The sequence below is a fragment of the Schistocerca piceifrons genome, chromosome 9 (assembly GCF_021461385.2).
Source record: "Schistocerca piceifrons isolate TAMUIC-IGC-003096 chromosome 9, iqSchPice1.1, whole genome shotgun sequence".
NCBI classification, from domain to species: Eukaryota; Metazoa; Arthropoda; class Insecta; order Orthoptera; family Acrididae; genus Schistocerca; species Schistocerca piceifrons.
In genome coordinates this window covers 138807639-138826633 of record NC_060146.1, presented here as the reverse complement: position 1 = coordinate 138826633, position 18995 = coordinate 138807639, and the positions used below count along the sequence as shown (strand labels likewise).

The following is an 18995-nucleotide window of genomic DNA, read 5'->3' as shown; positions in this document are numbered from 1 at the left end:
GGCATACGTCGGCCCCACATAATGCCACCACAAAACAGTAGGGAACCTCCACCTTGCTGCTGTCGCTGGACAGTGTGTCTAAGGCGTTCAGCTTGACCGGGTTGCCTCCAAACGCATCTCCGACGATTGCCTGGTTGAAGGCATATACAACACTTATAGCTGAAGAGAACATGACGCCAATCCTGAGCAGTCCATTCGGCATGTTGTTGGGCTTATCTGTACCATGCTGCATGGTGTCGTGGTTGCAAAGATAGACCTCGCAATGGAAGGTCGGGAGTGAAGTTGCGCGTCATGCAGCTTATTACGCACAACATGACGTCCTGTGGCTGCACGAAAGCATTATTCAACATGATGGCGTTGCTGTCAGCGTTCCTCCGAATCATAATCCGTAGGTAGCGGTCACCCACTGCAGTAGTAGACATGGGCAGCTTGAGCGAGGCATGACATCGACGGTTCCTGTCTCTCTGTATCTCCTCCATGTCCAAACAACATCGCTTTGGTTCACTCCGAGATGCCTGGACACATCCGTTGTCAAGAGCCCTTCCTGGCACAAAGCAACAATGTGGACGCAATCTAACCGCGGTATTGACCATCTAGGCATGGTTGAACTACAGACAACATGATCCGTGTACCTCCTTCGTGTTGGAATGCCTGGAACTGATCGGTTGTTGGACCCTCTCCGTCTAATAGGCATGGTTGTTTACATCTTTGGGCGGGTTTAGTGACATCTCTGAACAATCAAAGGGACTATGGCTGTGATACAATATCCACAGTCAATGTCTGTGTACAGGAGTTCTGGGAACAGGGGTGATGCAAATCTTTTTTTGATGTTGTATATTATTTTTCTGTTTCTTGCCTTAGAGACTGGGTCTTTCTTATGCATTTCATAGATTTATTATCTCAGTAGTCGATTTAGTTTATCATAAATAATGTATTTGGTGCAAATCTTGTCGCAAAGGTCAACGTCTGGAATGTTGCCCAGTGCCCAGACATTTTATCGTGACTGCCAGGCTACGTGTGAAAATAAACAGTTTACACACTGGAAGTTTTTGCTGTTATGAAACTTTCTGTAATATGCACTACTGGGCATTAATATTGCTACACCACGAAGATGACGTGCTACAGACGCGAAATTTAACCGACGGGAAGCATTCACACAAGGTTGACGCCGGTGGCGACACCTACATCGTGCTGACATGAGGAAAGTTTCCAACCGATTTCTCATACACAAACAGCAGTTGACCTGCGTTGCCTGGTGAAACGTTCTTGTGATGCCTCGTGTGAGGAGGAGAAATGCGTACCATCACGTTTCCGACTTTGATAAAGGTCGAATTGTAGCCTATCGCGATTACGGTTTATCGTATCGCGACATTGCTGCTCGCGTTGGTCGAGATCCAATGACTGTTAGCAGAATATGGAATCGGTGGATTCAGGATGGTAATACGGAATACCGTGATGGATCCCAACGCCCTCGTATCACTAGCAGTCGAGATGATATTCATCTTATCCGCATGGCTGTAACAGATCGTGCAGCCACGTCTCGATCCCTGAGTCAACAGATGGGGACGTTTGCAAGACAACAACCATCTGCATGAACAGTTTGACGACGTTTGCAGCAGCATGGACTATCAGCTCAGAGACCATGACTGCGGTTACCCTTGATGCTGCATCACCGACAGGAGCGCCTGGGATGGTGTACTCAACGACGAACCTGGGTGCACGAATGGCAAAACGTCATTTTTTCGGATGAATCCAGGTTCTGTTTACAGCATCATGATACACATTTCAGATGTGTTACGACCCGTGGCTCTACCCTTCATTCGATCCCTGCGAAACCCTACATTTCATCAGGATAATGCATGACCACATGTTGCAGGTTCTGTACGGGCCTTTCTGGATACAGAAAATGTTCGACTGCTGCCCTGGCCAGCACATTCTCCAGATCTCTCACCAACTGAAAACGTCTGGTGAATGGTGGCCGAACAACTGGCCCGTCACAATACGCCAGTCATTACTCTTGGTGAACTGTGGTATCGTGTTGATGCTGCATGGGCAGCTGTACCTGTAGACGCCGTCCAAGCTCTGTTTGACTCAATGCCCAGGCGTATCAAGGCCGTTATTACGGCCAGAGGTGGTTGTTCTGAGTACTGATTTGTCAGGATCTATGCACCCAAGTTGCGTGAAAATGTAATCACATGTCAGTTGTAGTATAATACAGGGTGATTCAAAAAGAATACCACAACTTTAAAAATGTGTATTTAATGAAAGAAACATAATATAACCTTCTGTTATACATCATTACAAAGAGTATTTAAAAAGGTTTTTTTTCACTCAAATACAAGTTCAGAGATGTTCAATATGGCCCCCTCCAGACACTCGAGCAATATCAACCCGATACTCCAACTCGTTCCGCACTCTCTGTAGCATATCAGGCGTAACAGTTTGGATAGCTGCTGTTATTTCTCGTTTCAAATCATCAATGGTGGCTGGGAGAGGTGGCCGAAACACCATATCCTTAACATACCCCCATAAGAAAAAATCGCAGGGGGTAAGATCAGGGCTTCTTGGAGGCCAGTGATGAAGTGCTCTGTCACGGGCTGCCTGGCGGCCGATCCATCGCCTCGGGTAGTTGACGTTCAGGTAGTTACGGACAGATAAGTGCCAATGTGGTGGCGTTCCATCCTGCTGAAATATGAATTGTTGTGCTTCTTGTTCGAGCTGAGGGAACAGCTAATTCTCTAACATCTCCAGATACTGTAGTCCAGTTACAGTAGCGTGCTACATTTTCATCACTCGTTCTCGGCCGTCCAGAACTTTTCCCTTTGCACAAACACCCATTCTCTGTAAACTGTTTATACCAACGTTTAATACACCACCTATCAGGAGGTTTAACACCATACTTCGTTCGAAATGCACGCTGAACAACTGTCGTCGATTCACTTCTGCCGTACTCAATAACACAAAAAGCTTTCTGTTGAGCGGTCGCCATCTTAGCATCAACTGACGCTGACGCCTAGTCAACAGCGCCTCAAACGAACAAATGTACAACTAAATGAAACTTTATAGCTCCCTTAATTCACCGACAGATAGTGCTTAGCTCTGCCTTTTGTCGTTGCAGAGTTTTAAATTCCTAAAGTTGTGGTATTCTTTTTGAATCACCCTGTATATTTGTCCAATCAATATCCGTTTATCATCTTTGTTTCTTCTTGGTGTAGCAATTTTACTGGCCAGTAGTTTATATGTACGTGTCTCTGTGTTTATGGACTCGCTCATGTTTGTATCTTGCTGGTAAATACCTTTTTTGCTGATGATGAGCTGCTGCCAAAACCTCGTTTCTCCATTCGAATGAAGATACGAAACTAACCTCGATCTTGAAATCTATGTGATGCAGTGCGTCATTTCAGTGTCAGCACACAATGCAATATCGCGAATATGGATTTATGCTTGCGCAAACTGACATTGGCTGTTATAACTTAACTATATTCACTTTAAAATCGAAAATTCGATGAAATTTCAATTGAGTTAACGAATAACTACTACTACAGATATGTGTCTCAGACCGTTTTAGAATACTATGTAGTGTTCTTCTACCAGAAATTCTTTGTTCAAGCCATCGACGAGTCATGAATCTCCTTCTGGATTTTTCCGTTTCATCTTCGACAATAACTAACAGCTATTTTACGCTCGTTCTTTTTCGTATAGAGTGTGGTTTGCGAGCCAGATAAAGCCGAAAATGACCGCTGAAGAGCGCTGAGGGCACAGATCACGTTAACCAGCTCGTCCAGGGAGGCGGAGTGCTGTCCTTTGTGAAGTCGGATGTCTCGTCAGCGTCATCGTCAACGTTAGGTGCCTCGTCCCGTGTGAAGACGGCTGATGCCTGGCCTAATACCGTGAAGCCTGGCCTAATACCGTGCGCCACCTGGACAACTGTGCTGCGATGTGTGGACATTGGAGAGTTAACGCGGTTTTTGTTGTCCTGTATGGACTTCCTGCCAGAATGTATCAGAATTTCAAGCTCCAAAGCCTTTATGTCATTCTGAAGTTCGTTAATGTCATCAGTCTGTATCTACATCCACGCGATTACTCTGCTATTCGCAATAAAGTGCCTGGCAGAGGGCAGCACCTTCAAGTTGTCTCTCTACCGTTCCACTCTCGAACGGCGTTTGGGAAAAACGAACACTAAAATTTTTCTGTGCGAGGTCTGATTTATCTTTTTTCAACGTGACGATCATTTCCCCCTATGTAGGTGGTTGCCAACAGAATGTTTTCGCAGTCGGAGGAGAAAACTGATGATTGAAATTTTATGAGAACATGCCGTCTAAACGAAAAACTCCTTTTTTTAAATGATTGCCACCTCACGTATCGTGTCAGTGGTACTATCTCCCCTATTTCGCGATAATACAAAACTAGCTGCCCTTCTTTGAATTTTTTCGATGTCACCCGTCAGTCCCTCCTGTGGCGGATCCCACGCCGCACAGCTATACTCCCGGATGGGGCGGACAAGCATGCTCTAAGCAGTCTCTTTAGTAAACGTGTTGCACCTTCTGCCAGTTCAACGCAGTCTTTGGTTTGCACCACCCACAACACTATCTATATGATCGTTCCAATTTAGGTTATTTGTAACTGTAATCCCTAAATATTTAGTTGAATTTACAGTCTTCAGATTTGTGTGACTTATCGAGTAATCGAAATTTAGCGGATTACTTTTGGTACTCATGTGAATAACTTCACACTTTTCTTTATTCAGGGTCAATTGCCACTTTTCGCACCATACACATATCTTATCTAAATCATTTTTCAATTCGTTTTGGTCGTTTGATGACTTTAGAAGACGGTAAATGACAGCATCGTCTGCAAACAATCGAAGAGTGCTACTCAGATTGTCTCTTATGTTGTTAATGTAGATAAGGAACAGTAGAGGGCTTATAACATTTCCTCGGGGAACGCCGAATATTACTTCTGTCGCACTCGACGACTTTCCGTCTATTACTACGAACTGCGACCTTTCTCACAGGGAACCACGAATCCAGTCGCACAACTGAGGCGATATTCCACAGGCACGCAGTTTAGTTAGAAGACGCTTGTGAGGAACGGTGTCGAAACCGCTCTGGAAATCTAAAAATATGCGATCAATTTGACATCACCTGTCGATAGCACTCATTACTCAATGACTTCATGGAGTATCTTGCTGCTGTCGCTCATTTTCTCCGTGCGTATTTAGCTGCTGGACGCCTACGCCATCGAAAGCTACGCAAGTTTTTGAGAGGGTCACAAATTATGTGGCGTCATTATTTATGCTCATAAATAATCGGACGTAGTTCTGGGTCTTATGGAAATTTCTTTTTATTTTCGAAAGTTGAAGATACAATGACGTTAGATAAAAGAAAACTCTGAGGATAACAGTCGTTTCACACTACTTCCTGCATACATGACGTCATTTTGACGCCAAGCAAAACATCGACGACAGCACGATCGTCTATCGGCTTCGACTTCGTAACGTCTGAAAGAACAGATATCATCTTCATACAGGTAAGGCTTACTGGCCAATGATCTTCTTCAGTGCGGATGCACGCACACTGCCCGAACTCTTACGAGAATGGGTAGATTGACTGCCGCGAGTAATGAGTATAGTGTCCAGAGGCACTATAAATGTAGTGTGTGGACAGTAAGTTGGAAGTGTGGGTCTCACGGGGAGCTTGCCAGCGATAAGTCCCTGCAGTCGCACTATCCTCTGTGCCCTAGATGGATCAGTAGGATAGAGCGTCTGCCATGTAAGCAGGCGGTCCCGGGTTCGAGTCCCGGTCGGTGCAAACATTATTTAACTGTCCACGTTGATATTTATCAACGCCCGTAAGCAGCTAAAAGGTCTAGATTTCATTATAATTTCATTCATCGAGAGTGCAAGATCACCAATGATATCTGTACAGATACCAGCTCCATACAGATGCGTAGTAGTTGCCATTTAATGGACAGGCAGTCACAATCGCTTCTCTAGTGTCATCCAGCGTACGTGGCTTTGTGGCGAAGGCAGTGTCCGTCATAGTTCCTCACAGAAAGAAGTCTCAAGGCGCGTGCTCGGGAAGCCTGGCTGGAAGTTCGGCACTTTCTCGTCGGCCTATCCACTTCTCAAGAAATGTTTCAACCAGGAATAACCATACATCACGATGGTAATGTGACGGTGCACTGTCTTGTTGAAAAAAAAAAATTATCTCAGTACATTTGGTGAACAGCTCATACAAATCGTTCCTGCAACATGGTAAGGTCACTGTTCCTGCAAAAAGAAAGGTGCTATAAGTCCTTTAGAGACAGGCACACCACTCCAGACCACACTGGTAACCCAGGAACATTAACATTTCATACATCAGTGGCATGAGGGTTATCTCTTTGTCACAGTACACACTGTTATGGCGATCGATGGATCCATTGAGTTTAAGCATAGCCTTATCAGATCAAACAATAACATGTGTCAACTGTTCACTATTGTATATCCATTCACAAAGTTCGAGGTGCCAATCCTGGTCGTCGTCATTCATCGCGTGAAGCAAACTGGAAATGTAGGGTTTCTAATTCGCTTGCTATAAAATGGGGCGAAGTCTTGATTTGCTGGCACCTGATTTCACGCGCGGCTCGCCCTGTGGACTTCCGTGGCGACGTTGGTGAAGCTTATACCTCTGTGCTCACACCTCTTTCGTCCGCTACTGATTTCTTCCTGCGACACTGTCTCTTTTTCAGGCCAAGCACAGTTCCTTCCCTATCACATTTGTCGCGTAATTTCGTTAAACGGTGGCCCAATATCAAATTCTTCCCGCAGTCGGTTGCACTTTTATGTTTTCCCATTTCCAATAGCACTTAAAAATCCCCTTTCTTTGGTCGAAAGTCTAGTTTTCAGCCATCTTGTTATTTACGTGTAGTTGCTGTCAACTGAAAATAAAATAAAAGAATGGCGAGACACACAAGTTATATAATTACAATCGGGTCAGATTATCTATTACCAGTTTGTCTCAAGGTATTCCATTGGCTTCCTCCGACCGTAATGTTGATGAATGATGATGATGATGATGATGAAAACGACACAACACCCAGTCATCTTGGGGCAGGTGAGACTCAGTGACCCAGCCGGAATCGAACCCGGGACCCGGTGCCCGGGAAGCGAGAGCGCTACCGCAAGCGGCGGTCCTCCAGGTATTAAAGATCGAAAATGTAAAACCCATTGTGGGACACCCTCCGTTCAACTCCATCTTTAAGTGTTAGTGCAACGATCGGACCAATACTTCTATACTCTGTTCATCATAAGAATAAACCCGATGTAAACATTACGCCATGTATACTTCCGCGTTTGCTTGAATCTCATTGGATTTCGTTTCACATGGAGTGGAAGCCAAGCTGTGACAGTACAGTCAAGTACGATCATAAGGATACGTTTTATGCTGTGTAACACACACATAGACTGAGCGATAATGCGGGATAACAGCTTTACCGGCGCTTTAAACTTGGACAGCATTGGCCAGCCAGCGGTCGAACTAAACTGCAATGATGTGAGCAGTCGCAGTTCAGATATAAAAACGGACGAGCATAGAGACATTATAGCTTGGAATATCATTTAATTTCTAAAGAGTATGAAGTAATATTCGGAGAAACTCTAGCACTACCGCACGCTTCTTAGATGACCAGACGGAAAGCATAAAATGCACTCGTTCTTACCTACATAGTATTGCAATTACAGGCAAAAGTGATGAAAATTTCTCACTTAAACATAGGCTAATTTTTCTGAGCGAGGAATGTGTAATACATACTGCAGGGCTTTCACTGTACTGTTGAACACTGAAGCCACTGAAGGTATTAATTACAGTCAATCTTATCCGAATCCTAGAATTACTTTTCTGTTCTGGAAGTGTCACCTGCTACGTTGTTAACGATCCTATTAACAACAGAATCCACAAAGCCAACCAGGCGCCGCATTTTCTCTTCTTCTTTTGTGACAAGCCATTCTACAGTATATATCTCTGTTCGATTCACTTAAAGTACTACTTGGCAACTATCTTTCTACAGATTTTAAAAGCCATAGTCTATTGCGCGACTGCTACAGTCGCAGGTTCGAATCCTGCCTCGGGCATGGATGTGTGTGATGCCCTTAGGTTAGTTAGGTTTAAGTAGTTCGAAGTTCTAGGTGACTGATGACCTCAGATGTTAAGTCCCATAGTGCTCAGAGCCATTTGAACCATTTGAACCATAGTCTATTTTTCCTACATAATTATTCAACGTTGCGCTTGCGGTTTCTTACGAGTCGCTGCTACGTATTTCGTGAACAGATTCACCATGTAACTGCTGCAGTCAGCATCGAACGCATCCAGAGATTACACATTGTCTGTCGCTTCGGCGCGCATCGCCACATTGCAAACTCTCCCACTACTATCTTCCTGCTGTGTATAGAGTTGGCATCTATCCTGATGTATCAGAACAGTTATCGTTATGGATCTTTTTGTCCCAACATCCCAACAAGACTCAAGTTAGTCCCGATTTTGCAAAATACTGTTACTAGCTTGTCTCAAGTACTTAAGCAGTGCCATCTGTTTGTGCAAAATGTAAATGCAACCTCAGTTAGTTTTATTTATGTCAACAAGTTTATGTTGACAAGGTTGTCTCACACGCGGCGTTACATGTTGCGTGTCCTCTGTTGGCTATGCAGGCACCTTCTAGATCTAGTGCCATCATTCGGGAAATACCAGACCTCTCCAGTAGTAAGTGGCTGGAACCACTTAAGCAGCTTCACACGGAAGAATCGGGCAGTTCCCATTTGTATAGCGATGTGATAAGCCAACTCTTTCTAAACGTAATACGAACAACGAGTGCAAGTTAATAATGTTTTAAGTGTTTACCGCGGGTATATAGGGCGTGAAGTGTATGGTGACGTATACTTCGATGACTCAAGTGTTAATGGCGACTGATTACCGACTAGTAAACTTGTCTCATCAAAACTTACGAAAATGTCAAAGGATATAAAGTGAAAATTTCAGTTTTTGAACGATTACCATAATAATGGTCTTTTGTCATGATAGGACATACGGATTAGGAAATGCTGTATGATATTCATAACTGATTCATCTCATTAACGTACGAAAATAAGGCAGATGTGAGGCATCACGTTTCTATGAAGGCTCGTACAAATAGATCCGTGGCAGCGTCGACATCAAAGCCTGTTTCTACATTCACGATTAAAGAAGATTCGAGGAATAATTGTTCTTTGCTGCTGCAGAACTGACAACAGCTTATACAGTTGTCAAGCATCATCAGTCCTTCAGTTCCGTAAATCTAAATGTCGCAATGTATCCTGACTCCAAAGTCGCTACAAAGCAGTTTACAGCCAGGACCAAAGGAACAGCGGTTGTTGAAAATATTCTCGCGCTACACTCTGTTCCCGAATGCATAAAGCAAATACAAGAAGTTTCATTTTACAACATAGGCACTGACGCAGCAAACTACAAGGCTGGAAAGATGTTTCCTCCAGTTGTTCGACACTTTACTGAAACTGAAGGAATCCAACAGAAGCTGTTGAAGTTTGTTTTGCTGAATAACGAAACATCGGAAAGAACAGCATTTTGTCTAGACACATTAAGACAACTGTAGATTCTATTAGATAAATTAATCGCGTTTTGTGGGGACAATACCAATATCAACTTCAGAAGGCTTCAAAAACGCGAACAGAGGAATGTGTTTCGCCAAATTAATGAAGAAATAGGAAAACACGTGGAAGAAATTGGAATCCGTGCCCATATTCTCGACGATACTATATCAAGCACTGTTGTAGTCTTAACTGTCGACGTTGAAATAATCACCATGAAAATATGTAATTATTTTTCAATATATACGATAAGGACAGAGAAGTTGAAAAGAATCCCATTGATGTCAGTTGTCAGACTACTATCACACTCAAAAATAAGATAGCTATCGTTAATGCCCCCAGTTGACAGAATTCGTAAGCTCTGGATTCAATTAAACAATTTTTGGACCCCGAAGACATGCCACCTAAAATAATTTAACATGTTTTCATTAGTCCAATCAGTAAAATTTACTTCTGCATTTAAACTTAGCTCTGTTTGAAAAAATATAAAAAGAGTGGAGAAGAATAAAGTCTTGATAGTTAAAATAACAAATATAGTAATCGACACCCAAAGATGTCTGAATGAAAGGAATACCGCTAATTTTATTGGCATGCAAACCAAGGTGAATTTGAGCGAATTAAAGAATGGGAACTGTAACCAAAAAACAATTAATTTGATTTGGAAGTTTGAGGAAGAGACAATGCCTTTCTTTACAATAACATTTGTTTACTTAGAGAAAAGGACTATTTCTTTCAATAAAGATCAAGTAATTGAGTGGATGACGCCATCTGAAATCCCAGGTTAGGTGATGATTGGGGAATACTATTATATACCTGACTAAAAATAATGGCTGGCCAGAGGGGCCGTGCAGTTCTAGGCGCTACATTCTGGAACCGAGCGACCACTACAGTCGCAGGTTCGAATCCTGCCTCGGGCATGGATGTGTGTGATGTCCTTAGGTCAGTTAGTTTTAATTAGTTCTAAGTTATAGGCGACTGATGACCACAGAAGTTAAGTCGCATAGTGCTCAGAGCCATTTGAACCATTTGAACTAAAAATAATGTATGAATCGAAAGAGCATTTTAGAACCTAATTCTGGCTCGGAAGAATTGAAATCCCTGGCTTGATGTGTGGGATCGTAGGGACGGAACTCACAAACTTTGTTGGTAGGCTCCTACATTGCCAGGTTCTGGAAAGGTCTGTGGAAGTCGCAAGTTAACACATAAGTCAACCCATGTGGAACACAGTCCACATTCATTTTGTAGATTTGACAAAACAACTGTCGTGGCAGTTCTTAATTTTTTTTTTTGGTGATCATGTACTACTACAATACAGACAGCCCTACTTAGTACACACATCAGACCAGTGCGGACTCCTAACCACACATCCATGCAGCACCTTTCTCTAACTCCGCAACATTCGCAGCAGGCTGATGCACACTGAACCTGTCTCATTGTTGACACCAGAAACAAAGAGTAATGCACTCTCAAATTCGCCAACAGCCTACAATTCAGAAAAGTGACTGAAAAGTCACTTACACAAGTAAATCATTCAATAAATCGACACACAAGTGGAAAATCTGATTTACGCATATAGCTCATAGTGACCATGACAGCAGTGCCTATGCACGTCCAAACATCTCAGTAAGCCTCAACGATAGGGATATTTCAAGAGAAATACATTTAGTGTGCAGTAGTGTCCTCTAGTGGCTGCCAGACAATTTGTCTTCAGCCTACAAGGCCATCATCAGACTTTAACTGTCATCATCAAGGAGGGTACAACACTGGTGTGCAGCAGTGCGACATATTGTTCCCTCATCTTACTAACACCAATAATACTCATCTTAGTGAGTTCTGCAGAAGTATAGCCTGTCCTGAGATCACATATAATGTTTCTCAGCTACAAAAATCTAATATTGTCCATTAGATGAACGGTAGTAGTTTGAATACATTGCATTATACAGATTTCCTGTCTTTTGACTGAAATGTTGTTTTATTTGTTATTTAAGGTTCAAGTGTTTAGTTAACATCCTTCATTGGCATCTACAGAAAACGTATTAACATCCCAAGACCTTTTTTATCAAGGAAAGTTATAACTTCTGAATTTTCGATAGTTTTTTGTGTACCAGAGTTACTTAAAAAACTGAAATTTATATTGCTGTTAACTATCAGCTTTACAAAAGTTTATACAAAATTTCACAACAATTGGATTACTATACCTCCCTTTTATAATTCATAGGAACGTACATGCACCATTTGAATATCTGACGGATTCATGTGCAGACATATGCTACTCTCAGCATACGGAATTATTCTCTGGGTCAGGACTCTTGATGTAGCAAATGAAATTCTGTCAGAGTATCAGCGGGCGACGTTTACAGCTACGTTTCATGTGCACAACAGTGCAGTAGCTATTACACATGGAGAGTGAATTGTCATATCTTTTGCACCAACTCTTTGTGGTTCTCACGTGTAATTGTGAAGTTTTTCTACCAGGAAGCGACAGAAAAATCAGCTTAAACAAAAATATCGGAAAATTCACTCTGGGGAATACGCTGAGAAATTTGCAAACTCTTATGACAAAAAAATCATATTTCATAGGAGGTCAAATATTTTAATTGCCTCATTGAAGGCAGAAATTTTCTGTGATACTGAGGCATTGTCCTAATTTATAACCTAGTTTTGTAGACTATTCCAGATACAATGCATTTGTGGAGATCCTGTGGAATATTTCGAATCCTAGCGTATTTTAATATGCTTGTTAATTTCCTTAGTTGTACTGTTGTGAAAAAACTTTCTTACACTGTTTTTCCACTTTTGTGCAGTACTATCCCCGTTGGCGCAGAGGGCAGCTACAGGACTGGTAACAATGGCAGTTTGGTTACCAAAGTTCCCCTGCCTGCAGGAAAAGACACGGATGCATTCAACAAAAAGAAGTTTCCACAGTGTCAGGACGTGAAAATTCACCCTCAAAAGGGCATTCGGCAGTTTCTGCATTCCTGTAGTGTGTGTCACAAAACATTCAAAAGGAGTGACAATTTGAAGACGCACTTCCGCCTGCACACTGGTGAGCGCCCATACAACTGTGACATTTGCAAAAAGTCGTTCAGACAAAGGACTCACCTGAAGCAGCATTTGCTGGTTCACGCTGGGTTTAGCCCCTACAGCTGTGACTTGTGTCACAAGAGATTCAAAAGCAGCAGCATTCTGAAAGATCATTTACGTCTGCACACAGGAGACCGTCCGTGCACTTGTAATGAGTGCGGTAAATCATTCAGGAAAGATAGTGATCTGAAGAGACACATGACCGTGCACACTGGTGAACGTGCGTACAGCTGTGGCGTTTGCAACAAGACGTTCACACAAAGTAGCACTCTGAAGCAGCACATTTGGTTGCATACTGGCGAGCGCCCATACAGCTGTGACGTTTGCAACCAGACATTCACACAAAGAAGCCACTTGAAGACGCATTCACAGAAGCACAGCGATGAACGGCCATACAGCTGTGGTATATGTCAAAAGAGATTCAAGTTCAGCAGCGTCCTGAAGGAGCATTTACGTATGCACGCTGGCAACCGCCACTTCAAATGTGACTTGTGTGGCAAGTCATACAGGTGTCAGAGGGACTTGTCACGACACTCAGCAGGGCACACTGGTTAACGTTGATGCATCTGTAATAGTCACAAGAAGTTATGGAAAGAAAATGACACTCTGCCAAACACCTGTATATATTCAGTGTGCCCACAGGGGAATGATACTGGTGCTGTGACTTGTGTTGACAGAAGTTTAAGTTCAGAAGTGGCTTGAAAATCGACATATAATCACTGGTCTTAGACGAATCATATGTTTCTGCTGTAAGAGTTTGATTGGAAAGAGGTCTAAGGGGCCCCTTTGTGGTACATTAATGCTTGTATGATACATCACTTGCTGGGATAGTGCAACATTTTTATTTTTATACTAATATCACTTGATTGTATCAAGAGATACTTCAGGTGTTCAAGTAGTTTGCTGAAATAATACAAAAGCCTCGTATTTTCTTCAATTTTAGATGTTGTTGTAAAGATGCTGATAATATGTGAATAAAAACTGACTTGATTCAAAGCAGATGACGTAATTTCACATTGTTCTATTCAAAAGTAGCACAGACAACATGTACACAGAAATTCCGTTCACATTCCTACATATATGCCTCAGTTTCTGTAATTGTGTAATTTTGTTTGATACAGAAAACATGAAAGTTGAAGGATATAGTTTTTTTATTTAATTCATGACTGGTTTTGGGTTACCTGAACGCAGTGTACGTATCATTATAACAGACAGAATGGTATATTCCATAATAGCGTGCAAACCATTTTTAAGACTGTACATATATCAAAGTCGAGTTTTTCTATGAGCATTGGCTGGACAAACATACTAACCCAGTGTGCCTCAAATTAATGTATAATCTTGGTCATTATGGTATATTTTAAAATTATGTGAAGTAATATGTATCCAAACCTGTACTGCAATGTGAAATCTGAATTTTCAGGTTTATTCGGTCTATGACACTTTCTGAGATACTCTGCCTTCCCCAGAGACAGTTACACCTTAAATCTCGCCTGTCAGATATTCTTGAGTCTTTATTGTGCTCATTCAATAACCAACCCTTAAATCAAACAATATCAGGTTTTTTTAAATATTATATAGCATTACATTGTGTTGTATTAGCAGGAAAACTGAGCTGTTGACGTTGCTTGAAGGACACATGGTGTCTTTCCACATCTGACCAACAATCTATTGCACAAACAGTTTGAATTTGGATTTTCATCATACCAGTGATGTGATATAGTGCTATATAGTTGAACACTGTTGAGTTACTGTGAGTCCATGACATCTTGTTCTTTTACTATTTGTCACAGCATACAGAATTAGCAACAAATGTCTACAAACTTCATACCCATAACGACAATAACTGCTCGTAATGGCGGAATATCAAGTTGGAACAAGCTCACCCATTTCCCACTCTCTAATCAGGATTTGCACAACAAGAAATAAGTCACTTCCCATGCATCTCGTTGTGAACAGTGTTTGATGGTAACAGTAACATCTGTTGGTAAAAGTGTGAGTGAATATCGCAAATTTTCTTCCCCTTTGTTATCTAATTTCATTGTTACGTAGAAACAGTGACTATACAACTAGTTGCCCAATCTGTTGGCTCACAGACCAGAGAAGGAATATAGTGTTTGCATCCTTACAATAGACTGTACTATATTTGGTGTTGACAATTACTCCAAAGCACACCAAAAATTAAGCGACAATTTTCTTGTGTGGTTTCCCTTCAAACACAAATGTAGTTTGGGTATCAGCTCACCACAGTACTGATAAAATGTGGCACAACATTGTATAAACAACAGTACAAATGCAGTTGCATAGTAAGCATTTACAGAATCGAATATTGAAGAAGTCTGATAATTAGTTTTTTTGTCTTGTTATACAGGGTGTTGCAGCTGCCCCTAGCTATGACATTTTATGCAACCCACAATATTATAGCAAGTCTTCAAAAACTACATGCAAGCTTTTCCCCTTCTGGCAACACGCAAACTGTTAGCCCTACAGAAAAAATAACTAGAGCTTTTTTGCAGGAAATGTAATGTAGTTAAGTTTTGTACCATTACACCATCAGTTTAGTTGAGCACTTAGAAATGATGAAACTGACATTTAGATAAATTGTATATAATAGTTTTCTGAATTTAAATGATGACATAGTAGTATTTGTCAGGTCTTCTGACTACGAAAACGTTTTAAGAGTTACTTTTGGATCGAATTGTTAATGTAATTTGTTTTAGAGTAACGTCTGTAGTAGTCGGTTTTCTTTCATTACTCTCATGGGTACGTTTAAATTAATAATGTGATTGAAATAGCCGACTGTGCTGGTGATGTAACAACCCAATCTATACACACAAAAGAAGATGGAATATCGGGAATAGTTCATGCAGTCTGAAAGTTTTGTACAGTGCTAGGAGGGAGTGCCACGAACAACATACTAAAAATCATGACTGGTGAGGGTTAGTTGGGGGGTGAAGATGTTTCATGATGGTCACTTTTGTACAGTTTTCTAGAAACTCAAAAACCGTGGCCTGCTGCACAAAGTTTATCTACCTTAATTTTGGAATTGTAAATATAATGTTCTTCTTTAATCCTGAGAGTATTATATACCTTACACATCACATGGAATAGTTTTGTCATGGCTGGCTCCTCCAATGTTATCAGAAGTTGTGAGGGTATGTCGTCTACTCCAGGGGCATTGTTTCGAATTAGGTCATTCAGTGGTCTGTCAACTTCTTTTTGCAGTATCCTGTCACCCATCTCATGTTCATCTACGTCCTCTTTCCTTTTTATGCCTTTCCCTCCAACTTCATTTCCCTTGTACCGAGCCTCTATATACTCCTTCCGCCTTTCAATTTTCCCTTCTTTATTTAGTACTGGTTTTTCTTCTGAGCTCTTGATATTTATATAGCTGCTTCTCTTTACTCCAAAGCCTTTTTAATTTTCTGTAGGCGGTATCTCTCTTTCTCCTAGTGATATACAGTTCTGAATCTTTTCATTTGTCCTCTTATTAAAATATAGGTGAGGCTTACTAGATACTCCAATCAGTTCCCAGAACAAAAGGTCGCCCAGGCCTGTAACTTCACTAAGATTTGGGTGTACACAGTAATGTGTGTTACTACCAACGACGAACCTTGGACCTACCATGTTCTGTTGGAACCTTAGGTTCAAGTCTAGTCACAAATCAAATGACTTGCAGACACTGATACATGTAGACAGATGTATGATAGATCATAGTGAACAACCTGAACTGAAAACAATTATCACTCACATGGTGAACACTATAGGCTGTCTGTCATCCTAGGCAGAACTCTTTTGATCGCTGTACTGTAGAACTATGCCTTGTGTGGCGTTTGAGGGCTTCTATATATGGTATTTGGGGCTGTTTTTTGCGTACAGGTAGGATCTCACTGCGAGGATTTTTACCTCCAATTCACAGTCAGTGAGTTTGAAATCAAAAGTATCTCTATTCATATGGCCACGTAATGGACTGACGAAAGTGACTTGCACTGTATGCCTCTACCTAAGTTACAGGCTTACAGCTGATATTCATACTTATACGACTTTTTCTTTGTGGCAGCCCTCATGATTCAGTCATTAAAGCCTCCACATTGGACGAAAATCGATGATATCACACAGCACCTTCGAGCGACCCAGACAAATGAAAGATTGTTGGAACAAAATATGTGCTGTAGGGAGGAGTTTTATTAGCTAAACGTCCATTGTCCTGATGGTTTCAGTGGTGTGGTGAAATGTGTGTGGGCAGACGTTGTCATGTAATGGGAACCCTTTCTGTCGTTTGTAGTCGTTTGTAGTGAATTTCTGTCTTTAGCGTGTTTCCAGCAACCCACTGTAAGACTCCTTGTCGGCAGTTGTTCCCATTGCGATGTTCTCCTCCTAGACTGGCCCTTTTGCATCTGAAAAATTATTAGCTTAATGATTTCCGCTAGTGGCAGTCTGGAATTTTTTGTCTTTGTTGTTCTCAGATGTTTCCACTTTATTCTCTGGCATTCTGATTCTGCCCCATAGTGGTGGACCGTTGTTTCATGGCCATTAACTGTTACGTTAAAAATGTGGTGCCGTCCCTGTTTAAAGAGTGGAGTAAGCGTTGTCAGATCCTGCAAGAACAGGACCAATGACGACTGAAGTGAATCGTTTAACGTGACAGACGTGCACCCCTTTCACAATTTGCTGCAGATTTCAATGGTGGGCCATCAAGAAGCGTCAGCGTGCTAACCATTAAACTAAACATCATTGATATGGGCTTTCGAAGCTGAAGGCCCACTCATGTACCCTTGATGACTGCACGACACGTAGTTTTGCTCCTCGTGTGGGCCTGACATTGGACCGTTGATGACTGGAAACGCGTTGCCCTGTCGGATGAGTCTCACTTAAAATTGTATCGAGCAGATGGAGTGTACAGATATGGAAACAATCTCGTGAATCCATGGGCCTGCACATCAGCAGGGCATTGTTCAATCTGGTGGAGGCTCTGTAATGGTGTGGGGCATGTGCAGTTGCAGTGATATGGGACCCCTGATATGTCTAGATACGACTTTGACAGGTGACACATATGTAAGCATCCTGTTTGATCATCTGCATCCATTCATGTCCATTGTGTATTCCGACGGACGTGGGCAATTGCAGCAGGACAATGCGACACCCCACACATCCAGAATTGCTAGAGTGGCTTCAGGAACATTCTTCTGTGTTTAAACACTCCGCTGGCCACCAAACTCCCCAGACATGAACATTATTGATCATATGTGAGGTCCTTGCATAGTGTTGTTCGGAACAGATCTCAACCCCATCGTAGTCTTACGGATTGATGGACAGTCCTGCAGGATTCAAGGCGTCAGCTGCCTCCAGAATTACTTCAGACATTAATCGAGCCCATGCCATGTCATGTTGCTGCACTTCTGCGTGCTCACGGGGGCCCTACACAATTATAGGCAGGTGTATCACATTCTTTGGCTCTTCAATGTACATAAGAATTTTTAAGATCATTGTTACTTCGATACAACATCGAAACATTTTCTACCGTAGGCTCAATCTCAACCTTGTGAATTTGCATTTTTCACTACATACGTATAATTATTGTACTCTTTACTACTTCTTTGCGCCAATTCTCTTGATTACGCTTCTTCTGTCGATAAATTTCGCTGATTTTCCACACTTTCATCAGCATACGCCATTTCTTCATCCGCTATGTTCAGTATTTCTGTTGTATACTGAATGTGCCAACTGAACACTTGAAACACTCTAAACTTGGTACATAAAGTGAATAATATTACAAATTACACAAGGATTATAGTTTGTGTTTACACTTTTATTAATTCCAATATAATCTAAGTCTGCCTCCAAATCTTTCCAAATCTCTGTTGTCTGTTTATCATTTGGCGTAGTGTTGGCTACTGAGCTAGGCAGCTTCTTTCCAATAGAGAGAAACTAGAGTTTAGGGAAAGGTTAGCCCATTCTGACATCACAGAAATCATATCTAGTCAAACGCAAGAAATCCTCTTCGTTGTACTACATCCTAAAGTGAGGCCAATGTCAATTTTGTTGGATCCCATACGCAGAGAGCAATGGTAGCACTTATCTGTAAGTTTTCACATTTGAGGGTTTGCCCGTTTTTCTGCACACGTCTACAAATAAAGATGACTGGAATGTATTGGACCAATTAGCAGCACGGATTTGAAATAAAGTCTTAAAGAGGATATTTTGTCCATATGAATCAACAATCTAGAACAAAAGGTGAGCTTCTGTGTATTACAAAATAGCACATCTACAGTCCTGGAGTGTAGATTTAACA

The 18995-nt window shown here is 41.7% G+C and overlaps 1 protein-coding gene across 7 annotated transcripts in view; it reads left to right on the top strand.

Annotated features, from left to right (window-relative positions):
• Positions 1 to 18995, top strand: part of LOC124717375 (zinc finger protein 501-like) — a 442600-nt gene that overhangs the window by 310552 nt on the left and 113053 nt on the right. Inside the window, exon 8 of one of the 7 annotated variants that reach the window (XM_047244215.1) lies at positions 12424 to 13704. The exons of the other annotated variants lie outside the window; for them this stretch is intronic. Coding sequence (XP_047100171.1) covers positions 12424 to 13258 — 835 coding nt within the window. The 3' untranslated portion in view covers positions 13259 to 13704. Of the gene's footprint in view, positions 1 to 12423; positions 13705 to 18995 lie in introns of those variants that run through there. 7 annotated transcript variants of the gene reach the window in all.